General features: G+C 41.4%; 1 protein-coding gene across 1 annotated transcript in view; it reads left to right on the top strand.

The window, feature by feature from the left end:
- PTPRR (protein tyrosine phosphatase receptor type R) overlaps positions 1 to 27,166 on the top strand; it is a 180,944-nt gene that overhangs the window by 68,879 nt on the left and 84,899 nt on the right. The window contains exon 5 of the mRNA XM_040409908.1: positions 6,483 to 6,593. Coding sequence (XP_040265842.1) covers positions 6,483 to 6,593 — 111 coding nt within the window. The remainder of the gene's footprint in view (positions 1 to 6,482; positions 6,594 to 27,166) is intronic.

Here is a 27,166-nt window from a genome sequence, read left to right as displayed (position 1 = left end):
AGTTTTTAATTACGCAATTTTTTTAGACACATAACTTTAACTTTTAACTTTTATTAACTCTTTCTGGGAGGGAGATAAGAAAAACAGCAATACTGCCACTGCGTTTTTACGTTAAAAAAAATTTGACGCTCATTTTTCGGTATAAATAACTTAATATCTTTATTCTTCGGGTCAGTACGATGACAGTGATACCAAATACATATAGTTTTTTTTTTTACATTTTGCTACTTTTTTTGCAATAAAACCCCTTTTTTTTTTTAAAACCCATAACTTTTTTCTCTTTCTTTCTATGGAGTTGTATAAGGGCTTGATTTTTGGGGGACGACTTGTATTTTTCATTGGTATCATTTTGGAGTAAATGGCGCTTTTTGATCGCTTGTTATTAAGTTTTTTCGGTGTCAACTAAGAATAAATGTGCAATTCTGTCTTTTTTTCATAATTTTTTTTTACGGTGTTCACCGCAGGAGATAATTTACATGATATTTATGCAGCCCGGGTCATTACGGACGCGGCAATACCAAACATATGCGGAAGATTTTTTTCTTGCAATTTTTTCATTGAAAAGCGTATTTTCAATGGAAAAAGAAGCGTAATTATTTGAATGGTAATGATTATTATTTTTTTTACCACTTAATAATCCCACAAGGGGACTATAACAGACATCTTTTTGATTGCTCTTAAAATGCAATACACTATCCCTATAGTGCATTGCATTTTAATGGCAATGCTTTTCTAACTTTGACCAGCAGGCTGCGCCAGAGAGGTGCAGCCTGCTGGAAATTACTCAAGGCTGGTCTGGGGCCTACATCAGACCCCAGGTAGCGTTCACACGTATCAGCACCCCGCGATCACATTTGCAGGGTCCCGATGGGAGACAGTGGAAGTCCGCTCCCTCTGTCAGCACTTTACATGCGGCGGGACCCATTGCCCGCTGCATGTAGAGTGTTAAACAGCACGGATCAGCACTCTTTCCGGTCCGTGCTGTCAGAGCAGGGCCACGGCTCTCATGTGAGAGCCGGGTCCCCACTCCCCGCTGGACGGGGGACCCGTGTAGCGCTTAAACTGGGCCGCCATAAAAAAGCAGCAGCCCAGCCAAAGGCCCCTTAGTGACCACCGTAAAGAAAACGTATGGGTGGTCACTAAGGGGTTAACCTTTCACCTTTGCTTCATCACTTTTCAAGCCTGTCACACGTCTTAAAACATTCTCATAATACACATTACGCATTACACCGCCTTTCTGGTGCACTGTGTCCACCTGTTGCTTAGGTTAGGAGGATTAGAACATAAGTTTAAAGAGGTATTACATTTCAGCAAATAAACATCATTCATTGTGTGAGGACATGTTATCTGCAGTTTTCCTATATTCTTTCTGTATCAGTTTATCATCGTGTTACAGGGAATCTGTCACCAGGAAATTCATTGTTAACTCAGTAACAATGCCCTTTAAGGCTAGCTTAGATGATTGTGATGAAGTTTATTTAAAATTAGCATTTAGGTGCACCAAGCACCGACCCAAGCCAATCTGTGCACCGTTGCTCCTCCTACTTCCTCTGCCAGTTCCTCCCTCTACCTCTTGATTGACAGAGCCTGTCAACAAGAAGAAGAGGGAGGAGTTGTCAGGGGAAGCTAGAGGAGCAAGGGTGTCGTGCCATTCCTCTGTCATGCCTACTAGAAATTTATGAAAAATTTAACAACTGGATATTATTAGTTGGGAGCATGTTCTCCAACTGTAAAATGGTGTATTGGTGGTCACTAAGGGGTTAATGAAAACCTGATCCAGAATGCTCTGGACCTCAGACTGGGCTGACGGTTTACCTTCCAACAAGATAACAACCCTAAGCACACAGCCAAGACAACACAGATGTTGAGTGGCCAAGCCAGAGCTTTGGCTTGAACCCAATTGAATATGTCTGGAGAGACCTAAAAATGGCTGTCCACTGACGGTCCCCATCCAACTTGGCAGAACTTGAAAGCATCTGCAGAAAATCCAAATGTGCCAACCTTGTGGCATCATACCCAAGAAGAGTGGAGGCTGGAGTGCCAAAGGTGCTTCAACTAAGAACTGAGTAAAGGGTCTGAATACTTATGTCAATGAAAGATGTTAGGTTTCCTTTTCAATAAATTAGCAAAGATTTCTGTTTTCACTTTGTCATTGTGGGGTATTGAGTTCAGAATGACAGGGAAAAACTAACTTTTTTATTTTAGCACAAGGTCGCAACACAACAAAATTTGAAAAAGTGAAAGGGTCTGAAGATTTTCTGAATGCACTGTAGAACGCAAGTGACGGCATTTAGAGGTGTTTAGCCATTACACAGGCAAGCAAACAAGTCAATAGCCGTCCATTATTGCTACATCTTCTTCTCACATTGTGGTTGACAAGAGAAATACCATATTCATGAAAGGAGGTTTGTATCATTTTGGTTTTCAGAATGAAGTAATATATTTTACACAATTAGAAAGGATTTTTTAAACAGGAGTTGAAAAATAAACTAAACTAAGGCTACTTTCACACTAGCGGCAGAGTGATCCGGCAAGCAGTTCCGTCGCCGGAACTGCCTGCCGGATCAGGCATTCTGCATGCAAACGGACAGCATTTGTAGACAGATCCGGATGCGGATCCCTCTCACAAATGCATTGCAAGAACGTATCCGTCTCTTCATTTGTTTACGGACAAACAGATCCGTTTCAATTTTTTTTTCACTTCACATTTTTACTGGTCTGTGCATGCGCAGACCTGAAGGATGGGTCCGGCATGGCGGTATTTTTAATGCCGGATCCGTCACTAATACATTTCAATGTAAATGATCCGGAATTCCGGCAACTGATCTGGAATTTTGGACGGAGATAATAGCGCAGCATGCTGAGGAATTTCCTCCGTCCAAAACGCAGTTCAGTGACTGAACTGAAGACATCCTGATGCATCCTGAACAGATTTCTCTCCATTCAGAATGCATTAGGATAAAACTGATCAGTTATTTTCCGGTATTCAGCCCCTTTGACGGAACTCAGTGCCGGAAAAGAAAAACACTAGTGTGAAAGTGCCCTAAACCTTGCAATAATGTTGATATTGCAAAATATTTTTGCTTATAGGTGATTTCACACACTGCATTTTTGGAAAAGCGCCACTGCAGTTTTTGATACAGCCTTTTGAGGCAAAGCCAGAAGTGAATCCAGCAGGAAACTGCATGAAACATTGCCACAAAAACTTGAAAATTCTGAAACATATCACAAATAATAACCAGTACTGAACTGAACGCACACAGGGGTGGATTTGGCATTTCTGGGCCCCAAAAAATTAAATCTGGGAACCCATGTTACAATACTAAGCTCCAGGGGAATAGCTATAGGGGAAGCAGAGGAAGCGGCTGCTTTGGGGTCCGAACTCAGAAAGGGCCCACCCAGCACTATTTTATTATCAGGGCCCCCTCAACAGTATTAGAAAATGACATTATTTACAGAGACACTGTTGGAAATGGACAGAGCGGACTGTGAATCCAACACAGTATAATGTCCCTTATGTGACCCCCATAGAATATCATGCCTCCTGATATTCCCCTCACAAAATATAATACCTTCTCCTATGCCCCTAATACAGTATACATACAGTATAATGGCCCCTCATGCAGTATAATACCTCCTACAGGTGCCCCTAATGCAGTATAATGTATACTACTGTATATGAGGAGCACAGGCCAGAAATGAAAAAACATCTAAAGAAACATGGATATACACAGGAAAGAACGGAAAAGTTGATTAGATGTTCTTTCTTGCATTTAATTAAAAAGAAGTCACTGTAACATCTAATGGAGGATACCAGAATGGACCCTGGTGCACACAGATGGACCTAAAAAAGCTTCTGAAGAAACTAGCCCAGCTAGACAATGGCATATTGTTTTTAACTAAATGCAAGAAAGAACATAATCAACCTCTCTGTTCTCTCCTGTGTATATCCGTGTTTCTTTAGAAATAGAAGACAATGGGAGCACATCAGGCCAAATATCAATATGGAGGTGCAAGCCAATGGATCCGGCAACAAATCCAGGACAATATAAGAAGAAAAAAATGGCAGCACTCTCACAAAAAATGAGTGAAAAGAAAAACACTTTCACTTTCAGCTCATCCATAGAGCCTTCCTCAAGCCAGGGGCAGCAGGAGAACCCTCCTGATCTTTTGGGCCCCATACAATCGCATTGTTTGTGCAGTGGCCAAAACTGCCAATGAAAGCATGTAATACATACTCAAAATGCAAAGGCTAAAAAAAGGTCTGCTTCTAAGGATATGATCCCGCAGAAGAGAAGTTGGACAGCCAAGCAGTGGCTGAAGATCGCACCAACATATAAGTCTAGTGTGGTTTCCAAACGAATTTTTAAACTGAGGCCTTGAAAAGTCAATAATTAACAATCATCATTTAACAATCAGTTTGAAAACAGCACTGACTGGCTGCCCAGCTCCCACTTTGTGAGACCTTCAATGCTGAGAAGACCTACAATGCTAAAGATAAACTGGTTTAGTTGCCCTTAGCAACCAATCAGATTCCACCTTTCATTTTTCAAAGGAGCTCTAAAAAAATGAAAGATGGAATCTGATTGGTTGCTTTGGGCAACTAAACCAGTTTTTCTTTACACCAGTTTTGATAAATCTTTGCATGTTTTTTTTATTAAACCCACATACTCTTATACTATGTTGTTATGATGTTACCGATAAGTTGATATCTGTGTACATATTACATTTTTATATCAGCCTACCAATGTTGATCAATGTAATTCCGGTAAAACCATTTACTTTTTTATTTATTTTACTCACTTATATAGCCCTGCCATATTCTGCAGTGCTTTTTACAGGCATTATCATGACTTGCTGTCCCCAACTGAGCTCCCAATCTAAGTTCCCTATGGTAAGGACTACACGGTGACACAGGTCGTGGCTCGGATTGCTGAGTAGCGGTGATCCCATTGAAATGAATTGGATCGCCACAGCAGTCTCAAGAAATCCAACACAGCTGGATTTCTCGCCACTGCCGCGGCGATCCCATTCATTTCTATGGGATCACCGCTGCTCAGTGATCCTGGCCGCGACCAATGTCGCCGTGTAGCCCTTGCTTATCTGTATGCCCTTGGGCTTGGGATGTGGGAGGAAACTGGAGTACTCGGGGGAAACCCACGCAAGCTCCATTGAGACGTTGACCTTGGTCGGATTTGAACCTAACACCTTATATTTTCAAGATGAAACAACGTTGTCTTCCAAAGCGTTTCATTTTTGTTGTTTACTATTCTTTTGTATGTCCAGTGATTAAAGTTACATATGAATAACATGATGACTATGTTATCATGTTACTATATATGGGATCAGGGAGCTGTTGGCTAAGACAGTACACTAAATGACTCTTGTCCTGTCCCTTGCTATTAATTCAATCAATCGAATAATTTAATCAATCTAACTAAATTCCTAAATCATTCCGTATAAGACCCTGATCTCACTGTATTGGTTGTGTGTCTAAAGATAACTGTCTTTCTTTGCTTTATTTATGGCACAAAGAACCCGACTCATCAATGTCCAAACTCAGAATGCCATAATTTCCTTGTTTGCCATCATAGTGCCTATGGCACATGTCTATTTCACCCTTCCTTATTGGCTGAGGCTGACTGTGAAGCATTATGGGCAAGCTAGCCAGGGCCCCACCTAGGGTCAACGGATCGTCCATCTTCATCTTCCATGCTCTGCTTTGCTCAGTACTGTACTGGGATACGTAAAATGGTGGTCGCAAAAACTTCAGTAGTTTAGGATCAATTCAGTCATCTCTAAGTCTGAGAAAATAGAAATGTACAGAATGCAAACAGGTAGAACATGTAATAGGACGTATCATAGATTTCTGAAGTTTTTGAACTTTGACATAAGGTCCATTTTCATTTGTGACACAATAAACACACTTAGTGAACTATGTTCCTTCATTCATGTTTTGAGGTGGGCACGTCGCCCATTCATATTGCCCTAGCACTCTTGAAGGACTCTGTCAAATAGTAGCTGTGTGAATGAACCACAGGTAACACCATGTAGATGTAAGACGTGGACAACATAATAATAGCTCAACACAACCTTTGTGCTCAACAATTCATTCTGCGAAAGTGTTTCCACCTGCAGGGAGATGGGAAGGGTCATATGAAATTCAGGAGTGCGTGGGAGTACAGGGGAGGGGGAGGGGAGCCACATGGAAGATTAGATTTAACTCTTTCCTCTGCACACAGGTAAAGGCAGCACCCTCCTACTTGACGGGCCAGGTGATTTCCAAGAAAAACATTGACGCTGTTTGCTTTAGTTAGACCTGACCATAATACGTGTGTGGGAAGATTATTTTAGCATTAAGGAGAATTTGAACCTCTCCTCTGTCTAACAGATCTCATTCGCTGCTCTATAGGTTTCAGTTGAAGGCCAGAAACATTTGTCTCAGCTTCTTCAAAAATATATTGTTTTTCTTTATTTTTAAGAAAAATGTTCTGCAAGGACAACATGAGGCTGATAAGATCTGGACCAAAGAAGGATTTTACACTATTGTTATATTCCTCAGCACATTTGTCATAATCGTCACATGCCTAATGGTGAGTGTATACATTTATTTACTCTCTAAACTGTCAGAAATGTAGCTCAATGCACTAAGTGTGGTTATCACGAGAGTGTCTGTATACAGCCTCTATTAGTATGAGAAGGTGATTTTAAATTTAGTATTAATGGTAGATAAGCTGCAGATATAAGATGCTAAGCCTTTTCCAAATGTGCAGAAAAGTTTAACAAAACATATACTAATATGGATAGTCCTTCAATGTGACATTTATACATGTGTTATTGATCATCAAATCCAATTGTCAGCATGCTATTGCTAATCTACACTGATGGGAATAATGCTATATATAATTGATTTACCACTCAAAGCCAATTCCAGTTATTTTCCATTTCTGAGTCCTAGGGGTTTAGCAGATACCACATTTCCACAACTGAATCCACACATACTCTAGTACAACCTGCAGTGTGGACTTTAAATATGCACCATGCCAATTTATGCTGCTCATTTTGGCCGCACATTTCTCCATTGTGCAGTAAAATCCATGGCAAATACGACGCTTAAATTGGCAGTGGCAGAAATATAGTTGAGATAGGATAATGAAGGCCGTTCCAGGCTTTAGCCAACTTTGTTGGAAAAAGTACTTTTTCAGTAAGAGCTTTGTTAATGTTCCTCTTGGATGGATTATTATAGCTATTTTTCATACTGGCCAGAAAGTATCTTTCATGACCTGCCTCATGGCACATTACGACATATCCATACTTTTCTACAGACAATTGTCATTATTTGATTTCTTCTGCAGAAGTCATCATCCATGAATGGCTAGATACAAGGTTGCCACAAGGTTTGCCACAAGCCAACGTCTCAGAAGACTTGTACAAACTTATACTCCATATCTTTCATTCAAATGTGTGCCTTTTCATTTGACTGACACTTTTAAACAGTCATAGATTGTATATGCCTTCAGAGCATATTTATGTTAACAGAATTAGATATAAGGGAGAAAATGAACTTCTGGCTGACCAGATCTGCTAGTGACGTAGAAGGCTGTATAATAGGCAAACATGACTACCAGTCCAGAAACAGTCCATGTGGAACATTTGCAAAAGATGTTTTCAAGATAAAAGGGGCACATTTACTAAAGTCTCACGTTTCATATGCTAGTCTTAAAGGGGTTTTCCGGGATTTTAATATTGATGACCTAGCCCTCAGTATAGGTCATCAATAGTGATGAGTAAAGTATTGAAAAATTCTATTCAGCTGCTTCACCATATTTTACCAAAATATTCGCTTTGTGATGAATTACTTCGTCACGAAGCGCATTTCTTTGTAAGTAGTGGGTGCAATGACAGGGAGTTGCGATTGTGCCGCTACCCATCATTGTACGCCTCAGATGCCGCGTTCATAGCTGATCATGGCATCTGAAAGCGATAATACAGTGTAAAATCATACTTGCCCTCATCCATTTGATACAGCCGCCGCCATCTTGATTGTAGATCCAGTGCGAAATCTTGCACGGCCTGTGATGACATCGTCACGTTGGCCGGTGTGGTGACATCATAAGTGACCATGTGCGGGATTTCGCACGGGATCTTCAATCAAGATAGCAGCTGGCTCTTCGCACTTAAACGGATGAGGTAAGTATGATTTTTTACTGACATTCAGGGAAAATTGATTCACTACCACGAAGTACGAGGAAATTCGGCTTTGCGGCAAATATAATTTTTTTTAAAATTCCGATCGAGTTCCACTTGGAATGGAGTTCAATTCGCTCAACACTAGTGATTAATATCAGATCAGCGGGGGTCCGACACCCGGCACTCCCGCCAATCAGCTGGTTGAAGAGAAGGCTGCCCTTTGTGCCCGCGCAGCTTTCCCTTCATTTTTTGCCTGCTTGCTGTCGATATCGCAGCGGCGAGCACTAGTCAAGTGTATTCAAGTGTATCCGGGTGTTGGACCCTCACCAATCTGATATTGATGACCTATTCTGAGGATACTAAAAGCCTGGAAAAACCCTTTAATTATCACAAACAATATATTCCGAACATTGGACGTGCTCTTTACTTTCATACATATGTTCCTAGTGTAATTTCCAACATAATGTTAACACTTTCCATTATTGCATGATTTCTTTTTATTCAATAATATTTCCTAATGAAATTTATATTAAAAAATTAAAAAATGCTTTACTTGTGAAATACTTTTACTTAACATGTCAAATAGTATTTGGACTTTAGAATATAGAAAGTATTTAGACAAGTTTAGAATCTGTAGGAACAAATGTGAAAAATGTGCTGGGGGCTGAATACTTTCTCAGTTCTCTGTTAAGTCTAATGCTGACTTCTAATGTTTTCTTGTACAGTCATGGCTTGGCTTCTAATGCTTTCTTGTAGATTCCACATCATCCCTTTTGTACTCTAAAGGATTTACTAACTGCTTGTTCACACTGCAGTCCATCCTTAGTAGGATAGATCTGTTATGAATAGTTATGATCATAGGCTCTGGTTTAAGGTTCATTCACACAACCGTATATATGTGCGGAATGGATGTGGACATGTTCATTTCAATGGGGCTGCAAAAGATGCGGACAGCACACCGTGTGCTTTCCGCATCCGTACTTCTGTTCAGCAGCCCCACAAACAAGATAGAACATGTCCTATTCTTGTTCGCAATTGCAGTCAAGAATAGGCATTTCTATCATATGGCTTTTCCGTTCTGCAAAATGTGGAACGCACATGGCCGGTATCCATGTTTTGCGGATCCGCAATTTTTGGTGCGCAAAAACGGATACAGTCTTCTGAATGAGCCCTTATGCAGTAAAGGGGACAAAGGGCATCTAATGCACCATACCAAATCCATCAGGCATTATGGAGAAACAGAGGCCAGTTCGAACAGAGCATACACAGAATATCCAAAATGTACAAATGAATGCCACGCTATGAAGCCAAAAACTGAAAACCCCTTGCTACGAGGTCTGTAAATCCTCACTCACATTAAGGGATCGTGCACACGACAGTATGTATTTTGTGGTCCGCAAAACACGGATCCGCCAAAAATATGAATGACATCCGTGTGAATTCCGTATTTTGCAGAGTGGATCAGCTGTCCCCTAATAGAACAGTCCTATCCTTGTCGGTTATGCGCCCAATAATAGAACATGTTCTATTTTTTGCGAAAACGGACATGCGGATATACGGAAACGGGATGCACACAGCCATATAAAACAGAAGAAATTTCAGAGTATTGCAAACATTCTTTATTCAATAAATTGATAGTACAAGCGGATAAAATGCATGAATGTGCATAAGCACTATTGCAAGGCCATACAGAAGTCCAGACTGGGTGTAGTTACCTGGCGTACCATATGGCTGGCTGTGGAGTAGAGATGAGCGAGTCACTCAAAATTCGTTTAGGGTCCAATTTGATTCTCCCATGTGAATGGATTCGAGTCCAAGTAAATTGAACCTGAATCAAAAGTGCTCTAATTGCCTTGAGAAGTCTGTCTCTTTTTCTATCTCTTTCTCTCTATCTTGCTCTCTGTCTGTCTATCTATCTCTCCACTCCTTGATTCTCCTGAATTGAATCACTCAAAATTTAAATAAATTCTACAGTCATGGGACATGGACTAAATTCTAACATTTTTGGCTCTATACACCACCACAATGGATTTGAAATGAAACGCATAAGATGTGCTTTAACTGCAGACTGTCAGCTTTAATTTGAGGGTATTTACATCCAAATCAGGTGAACGGTGTAAGAATTACAATAGTTTGCATATGTGCCTCCCACTTGTTAAGGGACCAAAAGTAATGGGACAATTGGCTTCTCGGCTGTTCCATGGCCAGGTGTGTGTTATTCCCTCATTATCCCAATTACAATGAGCAGATAAAAGGTCCAGAGTTCATTTCAAGTGTGCTATTTGCATTTGGAATCTGTTGCTGTCAACTCTCAAGATGAGATCCAAAGAGCTGTCCCTATCAGTGAAGCAAGCCATCATTAGGCTGAAAAAACAAAACAAACCCATCAGAGAGATAGCAAACACATTAGGCGTGGCCAAAACAGCTGTTTGGAACATTCTTAAAAAGAAGGAACGCACTGGTTAGCTCAGCAACACCAAAAGACCCGGAAGACCACGAAAACAACTGTGGTGGATGACCGAAGAATTCTTTCCCTGGTGAAGAAAACACCCTTCACAACAGTTGGCCAGATCAAGAACACTCTCCAGGAGGTAGGTGTATGTGTGTCAAAGTCAACAGTCAAGAGAACACTTCACCAGAGTGAATACAGAGGGTTCACCACAAGATGTAAACCATTGGTGAGCCTCAAAAACAGGAAGGCTAGATTAGAGTTTGCCAAACGACATCTAAAAAAGCCTTCATAGTTCTGGAACAACATCCTATGGACAGATGAGACCAAGATCAACTTGTACCAGAGCGATGGGAAGAGAAGAATATGGAGAAAGAAAGGAACTGCTCATGATCCTAAGCATACCACCTCATCAGTGAATCATGGTGGTGGTAGTGTCATGGCGTGGGCATGTATGGCTGCCAATGGAGCTGGTTCTCTTGTATTTATTGATGAAGTGACTGCTGACAAAAGCAGCAGGATGAATTCTGAAGTGTTTCAGGCAATATTAACTGCTTATATTCAGCCAAATGCTTCAGAACTCATTGGACGGAGCTTCACAGTGCAGATGGACAATGACCCAAAGCCTACTGCAAAAGCAACCAAAGAGTTTTTTAAGGCAAAGAAGTGGAATGTTATGCAATGGCCAAGACAATCACCTGACCTGAATCCGATTGAACATGCATTTCACTTGCTGAAGACAAAACTGAAGGGAAAATGCCCCAAGAACAAGCAGGAACTGAAGACAGTTGCAGTAGAGGTCTGGCAGAGCATCACCAGGGATGAAGTATAATAAAAATCTTTGGCTGAACCTAGTGTTGCAATGCTTCACTATCTTGGATTTTCTCTGGTTTGTCTCTGAGAGGGATTACAGGAGGAGGAAACCAGGAGAGAGAGAGAGGCAACATGGCCAGCTTGCAGTGATTGTCTGTGTGCTCGTGGGGAGAGGAGGAACTTGGTCTTCCCAGCTGCTTTGGATTTCTGGTTTGGGTTATTGACAGCTCGGATCTAAATATCTGAACCTGAACTAGGGTTATATAGGAGGTTCCTGATACGGGATCTCCCCTAATGGGGTGGTCATTCCATTTATAGGCAGAGTGGAGGCTATTAGGGAGATCGTTTGACTTACAGTATTTTCCTACACCAAAAACCTGCCGCATCAACCCTTACTTAACCTATGACTTTGTAATATACTGTGTTGGGGATGTTTTAGATAATCAATAAAGGTTACGTCTCAAAGTGGTGATGGGATTCTGTGACTTTCATGGGTACATTTTACCTGAATGCCAGGCTAGATACTTAACAATCCCACCGGAATAGGTGACAAAATAATCCTTCAACTTCATGTTTTCATAATTTTCACTTACATACTGTAGATCATACCTCAAGCAGTGTGAAGGAAATTGTGCTATGATCTATATCTACCACTTATGACATATATTAAAGATTCGGAAATGTTTAACTTTTCTTTCAGCAGTGTTTCTCCCATACGAAAACAATCACTGGAAATATATGAATTAAAGGGGTTGTCCATAGGCCATCACTAGCTGATTGGCTGGGGTCTGACACCCCACACACCCACAGATTAGCTGTTCAGCAACAACTCCGGCGCCGGAAGCAGACAGCATCATCTGCTTTAGGGCTCATATACATGACAGTAGGCCGTTTATGTACACAAGAACAAGTTCCAGCACTGGGTCGATTCTTGGTTGCGTCGTCTTTATTTTTCAAATCACATGTTTACATGTTACAGACATCACCTCCCACCACCACCGGTTAAAATGTTTCGAATTGAGGCGTTCTTAGTCGCAACCTTGCCGTGTCTCGGACCTCTGGGATTCAAATAGACCCACTCCTCCAATAGAAAAAGTAAGTGGGAAAAAAAAGGGGGGGGGACGAGGGGGCGGGGGAAAAGGAAAAAAGAAAACAGGTGAGGACAAATGGCAGGGGGTAGATTGACGTCCCTGATTCAAGCTTTCATCACATTCAGAACAAAAAAATATATACATATTAAAATAAGTAACCCTCACACCCAGAAAAAAATCTAATAAAATGCATATATATTATAATCCTTCCAAAGTGCATCTATATAGAAATGGTAATACCTTATATAATTAGAAAAATTCATAAAAATTGGTTAAAACAAATGCATGATGTGAACAGGTCCAATAACAGTTCTGAAAAAAAACACATGAGGGAAAAAATAAAAGAGCAAAAAAAGCTCTGTCAAGATTTCCCATCCGGTTAAATATGACATCAAAATGGTCCTTAACACTAAATCCTTCCATAATATTGCGGTAAAATTGCATTGTGACTCTCAATAGCAATACATGAGTTCTTTTTTTAGGTTAAGACCAGAAGGGGATCTGGTATTTAGCCTAAATATCCAGTATGCCTCACGTAATAAAATGTTTTCTTTATATTGCCGCCTCTGGGTCGGACACTCACCTTTTCAAAAGCAAAAGTACATAAACTGTTCATATTACATTATGTTTCGTTATGAAATGATTTGCTGCGTTTGAGATGCCTGTTGCTGAGGGATTTACGATATAATTAAGATGTTCTCGCAATCTGGCTTTGAATTGCCTGCTGGTACTACCCACATGCAATGCATTTAATGGCATAAATCACGCCTGACGTATTGCAGTTAATGTCATTTTTTATCAAAAATGTTTCTGTATGTGTGAAGTTATCAAATCTTTTTGTAGATAAAGCATATTTACACGTTTGGTGGACCCCTTGTATTTAATCCATGTATCCTTACTGTTATTTGAAAAACGTGTAAATAGCGATGGAGACAAAAAATTTGCCAAAGTATATGGGCGCCTTGATACAATCCTGCATCCATTTTTTAGGATATCATACAGTATGTTATCCTCATAAAGAATGGGGAGACACTTTTGGATCACATGTTGTATCGTAGAGAACTGCCTACTGTATGTAAGAACCAGTGAAGGTCTTTCAGCATTCCCTTTATTCTTATTTATATTATCATTCTCTTTTCTGTGGTGCTTTCTGTGGTGTTCAACAGGACATGTTGTTCATTCCCATACTGCGGATGGCAAATTGCAGTCTGCAATTCACGGGCACCGGCCATGTGAATCTTGTATTGCGGTGTGGACCTATTGACTTGAGTGGGTGCACGATCTGCAATATATGGCAAAAGAAAGGACATGTCTTATCTTTTGCGGTGCATAGGCACGGACCCAAAAGCCCCTGGAAGCACTTTGTAGCGCTTCCTTGGGCTTCAGGTCTATACATCCACACTGTGCCGTATCTTGCAGATTGTGGACCCATTCAAGTCAATGACCTGTGATATGGGATTCACATGGCCGGTGCCCGTATATTGTGGACCCAATGTTTGTGGTTTCACTGTCATCAATCGCTAGAGGTTTCTAGTATTATCTCAGAACAAAATTAAATACCCCTAATAAAATGTCTTTTATTAAATATTACTAAAAAAAAGACATAACAACCACATATATATTACTATACTTTTCTATCTCACTTTCGGCACTTATAGTACTTAATGTGGATGATTCAGATTGGTGAGGGTTATGATGTAGCTAGAACACAAGATATGTCCAGCCCTTCTTTACTCCGTTATATTTAATAGGGGTATTTAATTTTGTTCTGTGATAATACCACTGTTTGCGGCCCGTAATATGGGCACAGACGTCCTGTGGCCGTTTGAATGAGCCCTTATAGTAGACAGGGTTTATCACTGCAGTGCTACTCCCACTGAAGTCAGTTACTGGTCAGAAAATACTGGAGGTCTCCTACCTTTGTTTCTAAGCAGTAACAGGGGCAAGAAAGCCACATACCATCTATGGTCTGGTACCTTGACTGTCATTTGAGGTAGCAGTAGACGTGGGCTTCTTTTCCTAGTAGTGGCACTTCTGACAGGTTAGCATTTATTTTTGAGGGCTGTGTTGTTTTTCAGCTGTGTGTACAATGAAAGATGGTGAAGTTACAATATGACGCTCATATTATTAATACAAACCTGCGATTTTCATAGGAGCTCCATCACAGTAATCTAGACAAGGCCCTGGACAAAGAGGAATCAGGTGTATGAGGAGAACAACCTATGGGTAACTACTAGCGGCATTGCTGCAGGAGGGGCTTGGTGTGATAACCTCATAGATTCCTTCCTATAATTAACTAGCAGAATTACCCAGGTTTGCACAGGTCTATTTTGTTTGTTGTGTGTGTGGTTAAAAGATATCCACATTGACCCCCATAAGAGTGTAATACTAATAACATCCACAATGCCTGCATAGCTGTGATATCCACAGTGGCCCCATAACAGTGACATCCACAGTGACCCATATAAGTGGTGAGAACAGTGACATCCACTGTGCTTCTATAACGTTGACATGCACAGGGACCTCATATCAGTGACATCCATTCCTCCATAACAGTAACATCCACAGTGCCATTATAACAATGACATCCGTAGTTCCGTTATAAACAGTGGGGCAAAACAGTGACATCCATAATGCCCCCATAACAATGACATGCACAGTGCCTCTATAAGAGTGACATCCGCAGTTCCCCCATCACAGTGAAATTTACAGTGGGGCAAAACAGTGACATCCATAAGGCTCTCATAACAGTGACATGCACAGTGCCACCATAACAGTGACATCTACAGTGCTCCAATAACAGTGACATCCACAGGAAACCAATAACAGTGATATCAACAGTGCTCCAATAAGGCTACTTTCACATCAGCGTTATTGCTATATGGTTTTGAAATCCGACAGGGGATCTCAAAACCAGAGCAAAATGCTTCCATCCTGATAACACAACCAGCTGCATCCGTTCAGAAGGGATCTGGTTGTATTATATCAAAAATGAAGAAACCAGATCCGGCATTAAAACTATTGTAAGTCAATAGGGGACGGATCCGTTTTTTTGTGATTTTGTGTCTGGCATGCGAACACAACAAACTGGAATGGAATACATTCTGGTGCACTCCGTTCCAGTCTGTTCAGTTTTGTCCCCATTGACAATAAATGGGGACAAAACTGAAGCGTTGTGCTGTGATTTTGAGAGCCTGTGCCAGATCTCAAAACCGCACAGCACAAAACTGATGTGAAAGTAGCCTACAAGACATTAACAGTCCCCCATAACAGTGACATCCACAGTGACCAATAACAGTAGTGAGAACAGTTACATTCCCCATGATATGCACAGTACCACCCATAACTGTGTCATCCACAGAACTCCCATAGCAGTCACGTGCCCAGTTCCTCCATAATAGTGTCACCCACAGTGCCCCCATGACAGTGACCTCCACAGTAGGCCAAAACAATGACAATCACAGTGACTTACAGTAAAGCAGTGAAGAAAAATAAATAGGTTGTTATGGACCTGGTGTAAAACTGTGTGTATGTCAGTGAGGTGAAGACTGAAGGTCCTGTCAGTTTCTTTTGGCCAGTAGGGGTCATGTGACCATGTGTATATCAATTAGGAAATGAAGGACCTGCAAGCTTGTTGGCTATAGATTAGCTATATTGACTACGGGTCATGTGATGGTGCCATAATTGCTTTTTTTGTGAATATCTCAAGAACGGTATGTTCTAGAAAACTGGAACCCTTTCTAAGCCCCTGATTTAACTATATACCAAATTTGGTGCAGATTGGTCCAGTCATTTGGCCATGCATAAATAACAGTCTGACAACAGAAATTATATATATACTGTATATATACAAAAAGTTAAGTGTATTTGGCTTTCGGGTGTTATTATATTATGAAAGTAGGGCATTTTAAGTAGAAGAATGTAATGGTGAATTCCACATCTCAAACAATTTATTGAAACAGAAGCCAAAAACAGCGGTGTGTAATGTGGCCATGAGCATCAATTACAGCTCGACAATGAAGTCCCATGCTGTTCACAAGTCAACTTATTGTCTGCTGAGGCATGGCATCCCACTCTTTTTGAAGTCGGTCTTCAGGTTATTGAGGTTCTGAGATACAGAGTTACGAGCTTCTACACGGCAACTCAGCTGATCCCATAGGTTTTCAATGGGATTCAGGTCTGGAAAAAGTGCAGGCCACTCCATTTAAGGTACCCCAGTCTCCAGCAGCTGTTCCCTATTGATGCGACCTCAATGAGCTGGCACATTGTCGTCCATAAAGAGGGAATTAGGCTGTGTTGTTCATGCAGAGGCACAATGACTGGATTAATGATGTTATTCAAGTAGTATGGGCTTGTCACTGTACTGTTCACAAAGTGTAGGGCAGTTCTGTATTGACTAGACATACCTGCCCACACTAACACCACCACCACCAAAGGTTTGTCTGGTGACAACAGTGGCTGATGCATAGCGCTCTACTGGACATCTTCAACATCGTTGGCGGCCATCATTTCTGCTCAGCGTGAATTGACTTTCATCAGTGAACAACACTGAGGCCCACTGGTCCCTCGTCCAGAATAGATGCTCCCTGAGCCATGCAAGACGATGACACCTGTGATCATGGAACCCTTGCAGGTCAGCTAGCAAGCAGAACACAATGATGTAAATGGCTTTGAATGGTCTGATGTGACACTTGAGTACCTCTCACCTCCTTTAAATTTGCCTGGAGTTGTGTGGCATTCATCATCTGGTTCCACAGGGCATTGTTCAAAATGAAGTGGTCATCAGTGTGGGATGTAGCCAAAGGACGTCTTTCGTCTGAGAACATCCTGCTTGAAGCCTCACAATGGCGAGGTTCTGTTGATCAATTGTTAGCTGTCATCTTGGTTTTATGATGTCAAAATATGAACAGCATGATGAGGAGGACTTTTTAAATTCCAATTCTAATTGAACCTGGAAATGTATTTGACAATTCATGAATCAAACAACTGTTGTAGCGTATATATGAGATTATACTGTGTTTATGTGGCTATGAACTCCACAATTTTCAGTAAGTCAGGCTGCAGTTACTATTAATATTTTTTCTAGCTCTACGACACTGTGTGTACTAAAGCTACCTCTAGGACCCCCACTGATCATGAGAACTCTGGAGGAATACCGGAGATAGCCCAGTACACACATGTGGGAGCTCCGTTGGAGTCTGTCACCACATTTGAGCATATTAGACTGATCAAATAGCGTTATATGTGCCACCCAGAACTTAAAAACGGTACCTTTGTTGTATCTAATGGAGTTTTCTTTCAGCCAAAAATGAACTTTTAAGATTCTGTAAATGCGCCCTCTCAAGTGCCCAGGGCGGCGTCTCAATCGTCCGAGCCCCAGGCAGCACCTCCTCAACTGCTCATAACCCCGCCCTCCGTGTGCCTCTGCCCGCCCGTTTACTCTCCTCCCCTCTCCTTTTCCACTGCAGCTGCGCGGTCAAATTCATAGCGCAGTGGAAAAGGAGAGAGGAGGAGAGTAAACGGGCGGGCAGAGACACACGGAGGGTGGGCTTATGAGCTGTTGAGGAGGTGCTGCCTGGGGCTCGGACGATTGAGACGCCGCCCTGGGCACTTGAAAGGGCGCATTTACAGAATCTTAAAAGTTCATTTTTGGCTGAAAGAAAACTCCATTAGATACAACAAAGGTACCGTTTTTAAGTTCTGGGTGGCACATATAACGCTATTTGATCAGTCTAATATGCTCAAATGTGGTGACAGACTCCCTTTAAGGGTGCTGCATGTCAATAGTGTCGACTGGTGGTCAAATGTTATATCCCATGGCCATCTATAGACTTCTTTTCCCACTTGATTTGCTTTTGTTAGCCATTTGGCTCAAACATGAAAAACTAATCATGCATTGCTTTGTTTTTATGAGGCATATACTTTACTTGTATAGACTGTACATCCAGACAGCAACATGTGTTTAAGTCTCATAGGCAACCCATCAGATTAAATACCAAAGAAACTTGTCACAAGTTCTACCTCAGTGAACATCTGTGGAACTTTAGAGAAAAACAAGGTTCCTGAAAAGGTTAAAAACAAATCTCAGAATAGAAGATCCTAAGCTGTATGATGGCTGCAGTTAGAGGATGACTTAGGTGTACCGAATGAGCACAGCCATTGCCATGCAGTGGGCGATTGCTTTCAAATTGTATATAATAAATCCAGTCTTCAAGGCGTACCTTCCACCTACATACATAAGCAAACTGAAAACATTGCACAAAACACAGCATACATGGTCCTTGTTTGTAATAAAAGCCAGTTAGACAATAAAGTTTCAGCTTGGTCAAAACACTGAATATCACTATTGTTTTTTAGATTAATTAGATCCATTGTGTTTAGTTTTAGAGACGGAGAATAGTTTTCAGCTTTCTTTTTTTCTGTAGTTTATTCTATTGGATAAAATTCTGGAAGCGCTGTCTATGTTTTAGAGCGACATATAACTTTCAACTATTCAACTATTTTTACAATATTCAGTTATTAGAATTAATAACAGCGTTTAGGCCACAACAATATATAAAAGAATGAACCTGCTTTGGATTGAAACATCACAGCTAGTTTTAGATTGGCTCTAAACCAAAGGATTTATACAGTGAAGCAACTTTACAAATAATCTTCATAAAAAAATACTGTTCTATATTTACAGTTCCTATGCAGATCTATCCATTTCCATGGTTACAGACTACAAACAAACTCTGTAGTCATATGTTACTCTACCCTGTCTACCCCTTTTACATTTTCTTCTACCATAGAAAGAAGAGGGGAAGATGCAAGAGAACAATGCCTGACTGCAGTATTAGAATACACAGAATTTCTGTGACTATGGAAATAAATAGGTTCACACATGAGTTGTATACACAAAATGGTAGAATATTATTAATCAATACTACAGCAGGTGCGTTTTTTTTTTTTTTTTTTTCATTTTTGATGCACTAAAGATAGCAAAGTGTGCATATAATTTAAGGTACAAAATTAATAATACAAATATATAAAATATATGTATTAGACCACGTGCTTATGACTGTATGTGTTTTGTAATACGTAAACCGTGGAGCCACAAAACACAGATATCAGCTGTGTGCATGCTGGCATTTTTTTCCACTTTCTGTAGAAATGGCCTATTTTTGCAAGAATACAAGAATAGGACATATTGCATCTTTTTTGCTGGACTGTGGTACTGCCCACATTTTTGTGGCCCCATTAAAGTGAATGGGTCTGCATCCAATCAGCAAAAACTCAAATCAGATCCAGACCAAAAATAAGTTCATGTGCATGGCACCTTAAACAGAAGTTTGGACTTGACTAAGACAGTGGGTGATACTGCAACCTACAGGTGTTCTTGACCCGTTATTTTCACTGGAGAAGAACCATGCATGAATGACTTTATCATCGAGGGTTACTACTGGGACTAACCAAGGGTCTGTTGACTTCACATTTTAATAAGGTTGTCTGAGATTTTGCTTGTGATGGCCTGTCTGTGGATAAGTCATCAATATCTGGTTGGTGGGGGTCTGACTCCCAGCACCCCTGCTGATCAGCTGTTTGAAGGGGCAACAGATCTTCAGGGAGCTCTGCAGCCTCTTCTTAGGCCAGTGACATAATGTACATCGGTCACATGACCTAGATGCAGCTCAGTTTCATTTAAATTAATGGATGTGATCTACAATATGAAGCACAGCCGCTATATAATGTACAGTGCTGTGCTTGGTAAGCTGTGAGGAGGCCTCAGAGCTCACCGGAGAGCCGTGGCCTCTTCCAACAACTGATCAGCAAGGGTGCCATGAGTCTGATCCCCACTGATCAGATACTGGTGACCTGTCTTAAGGATAGGCCATCAATATCAAAATATTGGACAACCCTTTTAACACCATGTTCAGCATATGTGCTGGTTATTCTTCCGGTATGTATACAAACATATCTATGTTTGTGACCCGAAGTACGCCAAAGGAATGCTTCTTTTGCATTAATCGACCCTTCTACCACAACTATAAATTGAAAAATATACTCAAAGTGTACTGTAATTTTTAGAGAAGACTCATTATGTGAACAGAGCTCTTTTCATGAGGAATCCAGCTACTGGCTTTTCTATGACTACCTAACTCCACTAGGCACCAACTGCATGTACAATGTTTAGTTACTGATTTCTCAAGCTCAGTTTATTCATATTCTTCACAGACTTGCTTACCATTAATGCAGTAGGAAGCATGATAAGTTTGAACAATATATGAAGCTACTTCAGAATAATTTTAAAAAGCGTGAGGAAAGGTGTTGAAATATGAATGATTGTAAGTCATGTGCTAACTGTTCACTAAGAGGGAAGCTTTGAAGGCATGTAGCAAATGGAGATAAGCTGGCCACATATATTAGCTGAAAGCCCCTTTTGGCAGGCTCAACTGACTATCTAACGTGCATTTGGGTATGCTGACTTCTCCTGATGGTAAGAAGGATCCTAATCCTTTGTTTCTGTGGGAGATAAGTTGAGAACAAATGCTCTCAGGAATAGTTGACTGCTGGAAATGCTTGTTAAGCTATGTAAGGTGCATAGGCAGCTTTATGTATGAGAAGCTTTGTTTTTGGCAACAGCTATTTTATGTGTATGGGTAGCTATAATTAGAGATGGCCTTGCGGTTTGCCGGTTGGTCGTTTTGCGGCGAACTTTGCACGTTCGCCGAACATGCGAACATATGGCGATGTCCGCCGACGCCATATTCTTTTGCATTACGCCGAACTTTGACCCATGACACATCCATCAAGTGGGACAGGACAGCCAATTAAGATGTTTCAGCACATGGACACACCCCCACCCTATGAAAGAACCCGATCTGGCAGCCATTTTACATTCTGTGTTTTGCCAGTGTAGGGAGAGGTTGCTTTATGGAGCAGGGACAGGCTGTTAGGGACACCAAACGCTAGCTATTAGGGCCACAAAAGTTCTTTTAAGGACTGGTATAGGTGTGATATACTGAGGGGTGTGATATACTTATAATATACTTTCTGTGCGGTTCTGAGCGATACCGCAGCTATATAGAGGGACAAACGCTATTGGAACAACTAATTGCAATGGGAGTGATATACCTGTTGCCCCCCAAAAAACTGATTGAGGGGTGTGATATACCTATAATATACTTTCTAACATAGAAAGTATATAGTGCATTTGTATTGTGCAGCAGTTGTGTGTGGTTCTGCTTTGAAACCGCAGCTATATAGAGGGACAAGCGCTATTGGAACAACTATTTGCAACGGGTGTGATATACCTGTTGCCCCCAAAAATGGATTGAGAAGTGTGATATATCTTCTTCCACAAAATAATGATTGAGGGCTGCGATATACCTGTTGCCCCAAATAAACAGGGTGGTGTGATATAACTGTTGTAGCAAAAAAAATAATTGAGGGGTATGATATACCTGCTTCCACAAAATACTGATTAAGGGGTTCTATATACCTGCTTCCATCAAATATTGATTGATGGGTGCGATATACCTGCTTCTAAAAAATACTGATTAAGGGGTTTGATATACCTACTTCTACCAAATATTGATTAAGAGCTGCGATATACCTGCTTCCACAAAATACTGATTAAGTAGTTCGATATACCTGTTTCCACCAAATATTGATTGAGGCCTGCGATATACCTGCTTCCACAAAATACTGATTGAGGGCTGCAATATACCTGCTTCCACAAAATACTGATTAAGGGGTTCGATATACCTGTTTCCTCCAAATGTTGATTGAGGTCTGCGATATACCTGGTTCCACAAATACTGCTCTTCTCTAGGGATTTAGGCACAGGGTCATTTTTAAAATGACAGGCAGAGAAAGAGGCAGGCCGTTCCGCAGGGGTGGTAGGTGCACCAGGCCGGAGCCTAAGTGGGAAGTTGGAGAAGGCGCATGCGATTACTTCAAAGAGCGCACCACAGTTGGTTGAGTGGCTCACTTACCCTTCCGCTTCTGCACCCTCCTCATCCTCTGTATCTGCACCCTCCTCACTCTCTGCTGTGTGCACCCCCAAATACACCACCACCACCATAGCCCCTCCACTCGAGTCAGAGGAATTATTTCCCCATCAATTTTCAGACCTTACCGATGCGCAGACATTGGATGAGGAAGAGGAGGTAGCCATGGCCACCACACAGCGGTCTGACGACAGTACCCAGATCGGCCCAAGGAGGGAGGTCCCCGCTGTTGCTGCCTACTCTGAGATCTCAAATGTCAGTGGTAGTGAAGGTGACAATGATGACGTGTCGATGGATGTCACGTGGGTGCTCACAAGAGAAGAAGAGGGGAGTTCAGAGGGAGAGACGGAGCAGCAGAGAGGGAGGAGAAGAAGGAGAAGCAGGCAGAGCACAGGAGGCAAAAAGCAGACTGCAAATGTATCTGGAGCGAGCCATCCACCATGCACAGTCACTTCTGGCGCTCCCAGGACACCGGCACATGGCTTCACAGTGTGGGCTTTTTTAACGTGTCAGATGCTGACAATAGTGTTGCCATCTGCAGCCTGTGCTGCCAACACATAAGTCGCGGTAAGCCCAACACTCACCTAGGAACGACCGCCTTATGAAGGCACCTGGCCTCCCATCACCGAGCCTAGTGGGAGAAACGCCGTCAGAACCCATAAAGCCACACTTCCGGTGCTCCACATCCTCCCTTTTCTCCTTCTCCTCTCTCCTCCCATTTGTCTTCAACTCCACCTTCCACAATGCCGTCATCGCGTTCATCTGGCAGAAGGCAGGCTTCCGTGGCTCAAATGTTCGAGCGTAAAAAATTGATGACACTGGATAACTCTTTTGCCCAACGGCTGACCCCTGGCTTGTTGGAACTGCTAGCCCACCAACTACTGCCATATAAACTGGTGGACTCGGAGGCCTTTAGAAAATTTGTGGCCATTGGTACACCGCAATGGAAGGTCCCTGGAAGGAAATATTTCTCCCAGAAGGGCATCCCAGAGCTATATGGCCACGTTCAGCAGCAAGTGAACATATCTCTGGCACACAGTGTCGGTGCCAAGATATATCTGACCACAGACACGTGGTCTAGCAAAGACTGGCAGGGAAGGTACATAACTTTTACTGCCCACTGGGTGAACCTTCTGACGGCCGTCAAGCATGTAACCCGTGGCTCCTGTGTGGATTTGGTGTTACCGCCAAGGATTGCATGCAGGCCTGCCTCTTCTTCTCCTCCTCCTAATCCATCCTCCGTCTCCTCCTCGGCTGACTCCTCCTTTTCCACTGCTACCGCCTCTTCCGCTGCGCCCCCCAAGCTCCCAAGAAACCTAGTCAACGTCACAGGTGAGATGTTGCCATGCTGTGCTGCGGCTGTTGTGCCTGGAATCCAAGAGCCACACCGGTCCTGCACTGCTTTTAGCTCTGCGGTCCCAGGCCGATTAGTGGCTAATCAATTTGACAGTTGGTAAAGTGGTGTGCGACAAAGGTGCCAATCTGCTGTGAGCACTGAAACAGGGCAAAATGAACTCAAAAAACGGCCAGTATACTGAACGCAAATTACTGTCGTGTGCATAAGCCCTTAGGCTTCTTTCACACTGGCGTTTTGGTTTCTGTTTGTGATATCCCTTCAGGGCTCTCACAAGCGGTCCAAAATGGATCAAAATGGATCAGTTTTGCCCTTAATGCATTCTGAATGGAAAAGGATCCGCTCAGAATGCATCAGTTTGCCTCCGTTCCGCCTCCATTCTGCTTTGGAGGCGGACTGCTTGCAGCGTTTTGGTGTCTGTCTGACGAAACTGAGCCAAACGGACCCGTCCTGACACACAATGTAAGTCAATGGGGACGGATCCGTTTTTTATGACACAATAGTAAATGGATCCATCCTTGATTGACTTTCAGTGGTGTTCAACACGAATCCGTCTTGGCTATGGTAAAGGTAATACAAACGGATCCGTTCTGAACGGATGAAGACGTTTGTATTATCTGAACGGATCCGTCTGTGCAGATCCATGACGGATCCATACCAAAAGCGAGTGTAAAAGTAGCCTTTGTGTGACATTTAGGACATTCTGTGACTGACAGATCTTTGAGGCTTCAAAAGAAAAGTGGAATGGTATTCTCTAACCAATAATTATGATAAAATCACCTAGTCTCCATCACTGTAACATGAAATATCTCATCCTAAACTTAGTAACTAGGACTGAAGGACAAAAATGACATAATACATAGAAGTTTTTTTTTTTTTGAAGCTATGCCTTTTCCATATGCCCAGTAAGAGCAGAGAATCCCACTCTATGAGCCAGAACAGAGATTTGCTCTGTACAAACAACTGCCAGGATTTTAATACTGATAACCTATCCTCTGTATAGGTCATCAATATCTGATCGGTGGGGGCCGACATCAGCTGTTTTCGAAGGCATTGGCACTCCTGTGAGCGCCACTGCCTTCTCAGAGCACAGAGCCCTACATTTGATATTGGCTGGGCTTGGTATTGTGCTCAGCCTTATTCACTTGAGGCTACGTGAACGATGAACGTGTCGTCACTGGCCTATGAGAAGCTGTGAAAAGGCTGCGGTGCCTTCACAAAAAGCTGATCGGCATGGGTCCTGGGTGTCGGACCAGAGGATAGGTCATCAGTATATACGTTTCGGGAAACCCCTTTAAAGGCCATGTACACCTTTGGGGGCAATTGTTTTATTATTGCATTGTACTCATTTTGAGCTAAAAATCATTTTTTCAATTGGTCTTTATTAACAATATGGAATCCTTTTTGGTTTACAGAGCTGACATCCTACTGATAAGAATGTGGCTTAAATAAGTGTTTATGACCTCTTAGTAGTTTAGGGATAAGGGTAATTAGATGATCAGCACAAAGTGAAAATGAAAGTACCAATCACACAGTTAGAAAAACAGTTAACCCTTTGTGGCTGAACAGCTCAATATTTTTAATAAAGACCAATTGGAAATATGATTTTTAGCCAAAAATAAGTTAAATGCAATCATAAAAAAAATTGACCCCATAGTTGTACATAGCTTAAGTGGGCAACCATTCATCTGAAAGGCTGCTACAGGGGAAAATTACTGGTTGTCGGAAAATAAGACAACCCCTAACTATAGCAAAAATTGGGTTCTTTTATTACGGTAGGTAGTATGAGCTATAGTGAGATGTATACAACCATGTGATTGAGTTATTTCCGCAATCTCCTATGACACTCACAATGGTGGAAGTGACATTGAGTTTCTCAATATTTTGTGAGGCATCCATGGTATCTATAAAAAAATTTTAACAATATTTTCCATGTGATATTTCAGATATTTATATAAATTATCATACAGTTAATTTTTTCCTAATATTATGAAAAGTATTGTGACATACAAAATGATGATATGTATGAAGAAATTGTTAAAAATAATACATGATGAATAGCCCTGCATCAATATTTGTAGCGTGTCATATTATATATTGTATAGATTTTAGTTTTTTTTATTTTATATTTTTATAATATAATAATATTTTCAGTGTTTTATACCCTTAGGAGTTATCTAATTGAGGATCTCTAATCAATATAATTATAATAACTTGATCAATTTTATTAAATTGACAAATTTAAATAAATAAACCATTTCTGTATCAATGATCAAAAATACACAGTGGTTATGAAATATTGGCCAATATCTTTGTGTCGAAATGATTTCAATTCAATTAAAAAATTTAGGATTTTTGCCAAACCGTTTCAACCTTTTACCTTTTGAGGACTGTGCTGCATGTATTTGCAAGAATTTTATGCAGAATGTCCATTCAAGCAGAATAGAAATGGCATTTAATTTATGCTACTTTCACACCTGCGTTTGGTGCGGATCCGTCTTGTATCTGCACAGACGGATCCGCACCTATAATGCAAACGCTTGTATCCGTTCATAACGGATCTGTTTGCATTATTAATTTTAAAAAAAGTCTAAGTCAAAACAGATCCGTCTTGACTTACATTGAAAGTCAATGGGGGACGGATCCGTTTTCAATTGCACCATATTGTGTCAGTGAAAACGGATCCGTCCCCATTGACTTACATTGCAAGTCAGGACAGATCCGTTTGGCTCCGCATAGTCAGACGGTCACCAAAACGCTGCAAGCTGCGTTTTAGTGACCGTCTAAAAAACGCAACGGAGACCGAACGTAGCCAGATTGATGCATTCTGAACGGATCCTTATCCATTCAGAATGCATTGGGGCTGAACTGATCCGTTTTTGGCCGCTTGTCAGAGCCCTGAAACGGATCTCACAAGTGGACCCAGAAACGCCAGTGTGAAAATAGCCTTATTGTTAAACTGGTCACTCAAAGCTTAGTATAGTGCTATGGTCACGAACATGATCTGAACAAAATCTTTGTTCTTATGGGATCTGATCATGTTCTTGACTCTAAATATATGGCTCACATGTGGAACTGTAGTACGGCTTTGTAGTAACCGAAGAAGGCCCATGCCCCAAAGAGGATAAACAGCCCGTCTTCTGAGGTTGCCTAAAGGAAGGACGAAACCTACACAAATTGATTGCAACTCAGATTAGCAAGATAAGATTAGAAGCAGATTTATAAATAGAAATGAGCGAACGCATTCTAAATTAATCGGATTCATTACGAATTTCAC

Source organism: Bufo bufo, chromosome 1, assembly GCF_905171765.1.
Source record: "Bufo bufo chromosome 1, aBufBuf1.1, whole genome shotgun sequence".
NCBI lineage: Eukaryota > Metazoa > Chordata > Amphibia > Anura > Bufonidae > Bufo > Bufo bufo.
The sequence above is the reverse complement of the archived record's forward strand: the minus strand, read 5'-3'. Positions and strand labels throughout refer to the sequence as shown.